This window comes from Manis pentadactyla, chromosome 14, assembly GCF_030020395.1.
Source record: "Manis pentadactyla isolate mManPen7 chromosome 14, mManPen7.hap1, whole genome shotgun sequence".
Taxonomy (NCBI): Eukaryota; Metazoa; Chordata; class Mammalia; order Pholidota; family Manidae; genus Manis; species Manis pentadactyla.
In genome coordinates, this window is record NC_080032.1 from 3,936,163 (window position 1) to 3,944,014 (window position 7,852).

At 59.6% G+C, this 7,852-nt stretch overlaps 1 protein-coding gene across 3 annotated transcripts; it reads left to right on the plus strand.

The window, feature by feature from the left end:
* The first annotated feature begins 193 nt into the window (after positions 1-193).
* Positions 194-7,569, plus strand: MZT2B (mitotic spindle organizing protein 2B). Of its 3 annotated transcripts, XM_057492393.1 has the most exons (4): positions 198-685; positions 900-1,048; positions 1,912-2,091; positions 7,342-7,569. In XM_057492393.1, the coding sequence occupies exons 1-4, from the start codon at positions 522-524 to the stop codon at positions 7,497-7,499; spliced, it is 651 nt and encodes a 216-aa protein (XP_057348376.1). In that variant the 5' UTR covers positions 198-521; the 3' UTR covers positions 7,500-7,569. The 3 variants fall into 3 exon arrangements, with proteins under 3 accessions (XP_057348374.1, XP_057348376.1, XP_057348375.1); XM_057492391.1 differs by lacking the exon at positions 7,342-7,569 and having other exon boundaries at positions 194-685; positions 1,912-2,412; XM_057492392.1 differs by lacking the exon at positions 1,912-2,091 and having other exon boundaries at positions 215-685.
* Positions 7,570-7,852: the final 283 nt, after the last annotated feature.

Genomic DNA, 7,852 nt, shown 5'->3' on the forward strand with positions numbered 1-7,852 from the left:
GGCCGGCCAGGGTGGAGCCACCTCTAATGCGCGTGCGCATTAGGGGCAGCTGCGACCCCACCCCCACTCCCATCCCCACCCCCTCCTGAGTTCACGAGCGGTAGGCCCCGCAAGGAGCGCGCGTGCGCGGAACGAGAGGCCGTTCGTTAAGGCCCTCGCGGCGCGCCTCCTGATGGGTAACCGGCGCAAAACAATTACATACTGTGCATCACTGCCCTTCCTTCCACAGGCATTTATTGAGCGCCCGCTGTACGCCAGGAACTGTGTTGGGTGCTGCTACCTAAGCGACAACGACCCAATGCCAGGACGGCCTGCTGGCCAAGGGGCGGGCCTCCGCGGTCCGCCACGGTAGCCGCGCGCCACGCAGGCCGCCGGACAGGAAATACCCGCGGGCGGGATAGCGGAGGCGTGGCGGACCGGTCCCCGCCCTCCGTGGCAGGGCTGCAGCGGGCCAGGCGGTGGCGCCGTAGAGGGTGCAGCCGGCGGCCACGGCTCGGGGCGCTGTGGCCGGGCGCGCGCAGATGGCGGCGCCGGGCGCCGGGCCCGGGCCGGGGCCACCCCCGGGGCTGGAAGCCGCCCTGCAGAAGCTCGCGCTGCGACGGAAAAAGGTGCTGAGTGCCGAGGAGATGGAGCTGTACGAACTGGCGCAGGCGGCTGGCGGCGCCATAGACCCCGATGTGTTCAAGTGAGTGGGTGCTGGTGGGGGCAGCGCGCTCGACCGACCCCTGTCCCCTGCTCCCCAGCCCTCTTCGGACCCCCTCGGCCCAGTGCAGATTTGGGGTCTTGAGAGAGGTGCTCCCGTGGTCTAGCCGCCGCCTGGTGACCATGCCTGGCGCGCTCTCGCCCGAGCGTGTGCGGGGCGAGGAGGGCTCTCTGCGAACGGGGTCTGTTCTCTACAGGATTCTAGTGGACCTGCTGAAGTTAAACGTGGCGCCCCTTGCCGTCTTCCAAATGCTCAAGTCTATGTGTGCTGGGCAAAGACTGGCGAGCGAGCCCCAGGACCCTGCGGCCGTGTCTCTGTCCACTTCGAGCGTGTCCGAGACCAGAGGTCAGAGCTGGGCCTGGTGCTCCTCGCCCCTGTGGCTGGGGCGGCGGGGTGGCAGAGGCGGGGAAGTGGGCAGAGCCACGCACAGCTTGGACGTGGCCACAAGTGATCAGACCTTTCTGTGGCTGTGGGTCTTTTCCCAAGACCTGCTGGGCCCACATAGGAGCTTTCTCCTTGGGCTCCTGTCCCCAGCTTGGGCTTCGCTGAAACCCTTGAGAGCCCAGGTCCAGAACGGGTGGACGCAGAGTGGGCGCCTCAGCTTGGCCCACACAGGCTAGGCCTCTTCTGGGTGTTGTCCCACCTCTTTGCTCATGCTTTCATTCCACGGACACAACAGGGCTGCTCTGATTCCTGTTCTCATGGTGTGCACAGCCTCAGGGAGCTGGGAGGGCGGAGGCCTTCCCACCACCCCCTCTCCTGTACCCCTGTCCCCGGGATTCTGGCCAACTGAGCTTCCCTCCTTGGATCTTGGGATGGGATCCCTGGCCGCCCCAGACATGCAGGGTACAGAGGCCTCAGTGGCAGAGCAGTGCTCATATTTGAGGGTCCTCCTCACTCTCAAGGGTGGTGCTTGGGGGACGAGCAGGGGCTGGTGACAAGGGTGTCCTGGTGGAGTTCCAACTGCATTCTCGTCGTGTGTTGCTTCCCCCGATTTCAACGACCCTCTGAATGCTTGGCCAGAGCACCGAGCACTCACAGACACCCCGAGAAAGGGCTGACGTTTAGATGGAGGGCAGGCCAGGATGGGAGTGCCAGGGCCCTGGGTACCTGCACCCCCGTCCTGAGAGGTCCTGGGCGCTGGAGCACAGGCCTCCGCACTGACCCACGCTCTGTCTGCTCTCTTTGTGTCTCTCTCTGACCTCCAGAGGCCTCCTTTCTCTCTGCCAAGAACTGTAGCCCCCCTGCAAGGCCCTCCTTTTCCTCGGCCCCACGGCCTGCGGCCTCTCCAGTTCTGCGCCACGGCCCAGCTGCCACGCACTCGCCTCTCTCTCCAGGGGCCCCCGCTTCCCTGCGGTTCTCTTGCTGCCTGTTCTCTCCTTTTGCAGGTTGCGTTTATTGGTTTATCTCTGGGGGTTGGTGCTCGCTGTCATTTCTGTGGAAACTGCTGTGGCCCCAGAAAGCCAAAGCAGCTTTTAGCTGCAAGGGCAGGACCCTGTGGGCCATCCCTGCCATACAGCTTAGAGGCCAGGGACATGATTATACAGCTCAGTATTAAAGGCAACTTGCAGTACTTTTAGAACGGGGCCAATGCGCCCCAGCCTCCCCAGGCTAAATCTGGGGTGTGAGACCTGTGTACTGTAGAGGTGCCCCCCACCCCAGACGATGACAGGCCGAGGGACAGGAGAGCCTTTTTACTTTGCTGTGGGGAGTGAAGCCTTTGATATGAGAAACATCTTGGCACCTTAGATGCTGTCAGCCACCCAGACAGCCTGGAGTGTAAACCGATACTCTTTTCCTGCCTGCTTCCTGAGCTGGGGGTACCTTCCAGGTGCTGCCCGGTGTGGTAAGGTCGGGCCCAGAGCCAAGAGTGTGTGAGGGCCTGAGGTCCCACAGGTCGTTGGGCCGTGCCCTCCTTCCTTCCTCTCCCCATGTCACCCACTCAGTATTCTCGGTGCCACCTGAAGCCTGAGCCGAGGAGCAGGTCAGATAGGAGTGGGTGGGCTGCAGGGCTGAGCTGAGCAATCGATGGACAGGTTTCCAGAGGGAGGCAGAGACCAAGAGCAGAGCCCTCCTCAAGGGGCCTCACCGCCTGCCGGCTACTCAGCGCTCAGGGCACAGAGGTGCATCAAGGTGGGCATTCCTGGGGCCCCGTGCGGTCCACGCTGCCAAGACAAGGAGCGGTCAGGCTCAGAGCCACATGGCCCTGCAGCCCTGTGAGACGGGGGTGGCAGGGGGAGCTTGGGGAGGGGAAGGGAGGGAAGGCAGAGCTGCACAGCCGTGGCCAGACCACTGATGGGAGGGAGGAGGGCGGAGAGCCGAGGGTGTGCTGGGTACCACCAGGAGCTGGGCACTGAGAGCCTTGGGGCACCGGGCCCCACAGGAGCGTCTCCTTCTCGAGTGCTCAGGCCTGAGGTCATACCGAGCTGGGCAGCGAGGGCCAGGATGTGAGAACATAAGGCCCAGGGAGATGCCAGTGGAGGTGTGGTGGGGAGAGGGGCAGCCGAGGCGCCGTGCCAGCAGTATGCTGCGGCCGAGAGGCAGAGGCCGTCAGACAAGATGGGTCCTGAGGCTGCGTGTCATGCGTCTCTCCACACAGGCCTTCCCACCACCTTGGCAACGGCAGGATCTGGGGCGGAGAAAATGGGGAGAGCTGTCGGAGTGACCGGTCGGGGGCTGTGGCAGCCCAGGCCGAGGGCACGAGTGGGGTGGCGGGGTTTGCCAGCTCTCCGTGTCCCGGGTTGGGTGTGCTGGGGCTCGAGCCTGGACTCTACGCTGCAGCTGCACACCAGCTCATCTGGGTCCTGTCCCCTGGCCATCCAGGTAGCCTGTGGGACATCAGCAAGCTCACTCACTGCTGCCTTTTCTGGGCAGAAAAGGGAGAAATGAAGGTCCTGAAGGCACAGAGGAGTAGTGCTTGTCACTGAGGGTGTGGCCGCTGAGAAAGAGGACAATTCAGCTGAGGAAGTTTAGGGAAACTACATTTTAAAAAGATGTCCCTCCAGAAGTCGCCAGATGCTGTGTGCACGTGGACCACAGGCCTCTCCCGGAGCTGGGCTGCCCAGAGCAGGGCCCCGGGCCCTGGTGCCACGGGGGCCGCCACATGCTGCAAGTGTGAGTGAGCTCACACCCGAGGCCCAGGTGCCAGAGAACTAGCACCGAAAGAGACCGTCACACCTCACAAATAATTGTACATGGATTACATGTTGAATGAAGACACACTGGACACTGTGGGTTACTTAAAAAATAGGATTTCCCTGTTTCTTTTCACTTGAATGTCATTACAAGAACACTTTGAATCACGCACGTGGTTTCCATCATACCCCTGCTGGACAGCCCTGCTCCGACCATTCACGACACTTCCCCGAAGCACCACAGCAGGGCTGTGCGCACGTGTAGAGGGTCCCCAGGCACGTCCAGTGGGAGAACACCTAAACAGCATAGGCTAAGCTAGGGGTTAAAGTGCCCATGCACATCTAGGCTGCATGTTGTCTTTGTGTTCGTGTGTATGTTACAGGAGCGATGACTACACCCCTACCGTGTGCCCAGCCTGAGCAGGCAGCAGGTTGGCTGATAAACACAGACCTGTCAGCTGGTCTTGATAACGGGGGGGTGCCAGCTACAGTGTGCCCCCAGAGCGGGGCCACAGGGTTTCCTCTCCCTCTTATGGCTCTCACACAAAATGCATTCAGTGCCCATTCACAGACAGCCCGTTTCACCATGTTCCACCGTGTGGGAGAGGCCACTTTCAGGGGCCACAGGAAGGGACCGGAGCAGCAACTCACACCTGGGCTTTCTATAAATCCTCACTGCCCACCGGCTCTGCAGGCAGAACTTGCAGCGGATGGGAAATCGGTCCCGCGTGGCCACTCCCAAGTAAATGGCTGGGTGGGTCCCCCCAGGTCTGGCCGGCTCCCCAGCTGCAGGGGCCCTGAGTCACGGGGAGCTCAGGTGGGGGTTTTGCTTCTTTGGAGGGTCACAGGACACCAAGTGACTACAAGCACCAGCTTCTAAAGACCATCAGCCAGATTGTTTTCAACATTCAGTTATTGTTGTCTGATGCCCAAGAGGGCCCCTCAGGAACCAGCCTGGGAGGATGTCCCCCCCCATCCCCATCCCCCGCTCCCACCCCAGTCCACAGTCGCCCTTGGCTCAGCCCCCACCCTCCATTCCATCTGACCCTGGTAACTGCACCACAAGGGAAGGGACCTGCTGGGGCCCCTGGGGAGGGAGTGGCTGAGCCAGGCTTAACAAAGCAGATCTCCCACTGGCAGGGGCTGCAGTCCCATCTCAGGCCTCCAGTGGCGGTCTCCGCCATCTCCCCATCTCTGCATAAAATGAAGAGGGGCTTCCCAGTAACCCCAAGAGCACATGATTCCCCAGGGGTTTTAGGAATTGCAGAGCTGGGTGAATGGTTTACTTTCACTGTTGGACGGCTTTCTTAATGCCTCTGTGACTCGAAGTTACACTGGTATCTCATTTCCAGGGTTTATCAGCCTCATCAGATTTAAAGATGAATGTTATTTGCTCTTTTCTACTTTCCTCTCATCCTTGAGTTTCCAGAAAGCTCTGGTCATTGTACTGAAGGGGAGAGGAAAGATAACTGTCAGTCTCAGGAAAAGCTGGCTTCAAAGTCAGGCCCACATCTGAGACCCGCCCTGCCACTTGCTGGGGGTGAGCTGTGCTAGCTGTGCGTCCAGTCCTTCAGGAGAGGCCCCTGGCCGAGTTCACGGGCTCCTGGGTGCCCAGGGTTAGGCCGCATGCTACAGACCTAATTCTGCCCACCTGGCCTAGAGAGGGGCGTGTCTTCAGAGAGGGCACTACTAGCATGATAGGAGGTGCTGTAGCTGGGGGAGCCCATGCACCCATAGGGGCTGGCATCCTGGCCCACACCAGTTAGCAGGGACCAGAATACAGCTGACTCTTGAACAACGTTTGGGTTGGCGCTGAACCCCCAATGCAGTCAAAAATCTACATACAGCTTTTGACTCCCCAAAACCTTAACTACTAATACCCAATGTTGCCCAGAAGCCTTACCAATAACATAGTCACTGAACACATATTTTGTATGTTATATATATTATATGCTGTATTTTTTAAATAAGGTTTTTTCAGATTGTCACATATCTCCAAAAAACTTCCCAATATTGAAAAAAATAGTAGGTGGACCCGTGCACTTCAAACTCATGTTGCTTAAGGGCCAACTGTATGTCATTTGTAAAAGGAAGTGCGTGGTGACAGTTCTCTGCGTTCTGTCCTGTGAGTCACGACAGGCAGGGCGGCCCAGCGTCACCCCGGCTCATGCTCCCAGTCCGCCTGCCACCGCCACCCAGGCTCTTGGTAGCCTGTCACTGAATCTTGACCATATCATGTGTACACGAGCACGCGTGTGAAGCCCAGAGGCGGGGCAGGGCAAAGGCTGAGCTGTCAGTTACAAGTGTGGCTCTGCTGTATCCTCCCCACCCAATCAGGCAGCAAAGGGCCTCTGTTTCGAGGAAGGACTTCCAGGAATTCTCTTGAGAAGGGTCAGTCTACCCTGTAAGAACCCCGGGAAAGAATTCAGGTGTGTTGGAGGGCGTGGAAAGGGAGCGACACCTGGAGGGGCCGGACCTGCAGGGTCACAATGCAGGTGTCTCTGCTTGTTCAAGATGACAAGTGGGGAAACAGAAAGGATGGAACGGGCCCTGAGAAGCCTCATGGAGTCTCTTCTCCAGGAACCACAAGTGCCCACTGCAGGCCACTGGACTAAGAACCGGGAACAAGGCTGGGGATCAAAAGAGGGCATGTACGCCGGCCAGAGCCCTCGGGCAGACCCCAGCAGGCTGGAGCAGAGGCAGGCCGAAGCAGGCCCAGTGGGCGGCACTGCGACCCAGTGGGCAAGCCTGTCTCCCACGGGGCACTCTCGGTCTTAGCACTGTCAACACCGAGTCCAGGGAAGCCTCTCCTTTAAAATAAAGCTCTGGCCCAAGCGTGGTTGCTCTTCCTGCCTTCACAAAAGAGTGAGCAAATTACCGATCAAGGAGTATCTGACCCAGGGGGCTCCATACGAGCATGGTCACCTGGTGGTCGGGACACGTCCCAAGCAGTCGGGCCTCAGCAGGAGCCCAGTGATGGGATCTGGGAGCTGAATCCAAGAGCAAGGGGCGTGAGCACCACACAGTACTGGGGCAGGCTGGGAAATGTGTAACAGCCTCCGAGATCTGATCCCACAGCCTGACTGCCATTCTTGGTGACCGGTGTGTTCCTGCCCCGTCGGTCTAAGCGGTTTAGATGTGGCTGGTCTAGAGGGGTGGCCAGGACGAGCAGGCCCACGCTGTCAGCCGTCATGGCCCACCAAGTTCACGTTGTGGGGAGGAGTCCGCAGTGGGCTTGCCTGCCCCTGAAGTGGCCTCAAGGACTGTTCCCATTGCCCGGCACTGCTTCCATCTCGGGACGAGCCACACCCCACCCCCAGGGCCTCCTGTCCTCTGCCCGGGACGTCTCTTGGACCTGCATCTCCAGGCAGGCCCCAGCCTCAGGGCTGAAAGGGCTGTGACAGAAATGCACCGACGTACATGTTGCTAAAGGAGCAGGAACACAGCAGCGCGTGTGATGTCGACTTTGCCCTCCTTCCTAACAGTTGTGTTCTGTCTGCTCAGGGAGAAACAAAGGCAGCTCGGCTCTCGGCGGAGGCGCAGTGCTGGTGGAACGCAGCGGCCGGGAAGGACCCAGCCAGAGGCTGCCACGGCAACCCAGTGCCACCAGGCTGCCCAAGGCGGGCGGGCCAGGGAAGAGCCCCACCCGGAGCAGCACCTGACCCAGCAGGCCTCCTGGCAGACATGTGTTGTTTCCTCCAGTTACAAATAAAGCTCCTTGAAAAACTGGGAGTCCGTTTTTTTCTATCTGAAGGGTTTTCTCTCTCCTTCTGAATACATTGAGGCCCTAAGACTGCGGTCAGCTCTGTGTGCGCTGGGCCTGGTCAGCTGAACTAACCCAGTGACTTAACCAGTGACTTCGCCCTCCTGGACCGTATTTCTGGGTCTGAGAAAGTATCTGAATCACTAGGTCTTTTACAAACACATTTTGCTTAGGAAGGTATGACATTTTCACGTAGGGCCCAGGGTGCCCAGGTGCAGTGGCTGCAGGATTTAAGCAGGGGTGGAAACAGTG

Bases quoted from the DNA above. Each gene is read 5' to 3' on its own strand.
- MZT2B (XM_057492391.1), top strand. From the start codon at position 522: ATGGCGGCGCCGGGCGCCGGGCCCGGGCCGGGGCCACCCCCGGGGCTG. The intron at 686-899 runs GTGAGTGGGTGC...TGTTCTCTACAG, and splicing joins ATAGACCCCGATGTGTTCAA to GATTCTAGTGGACCTGCTGA. The intron at 1,049-1,911 runs GTCAGAGCTGGG...TCTGACCTCCAG, and splicing joins GAGCGTGTCCGAGACCAGAG to AGGCCTCCTTTCTCTCTGCC.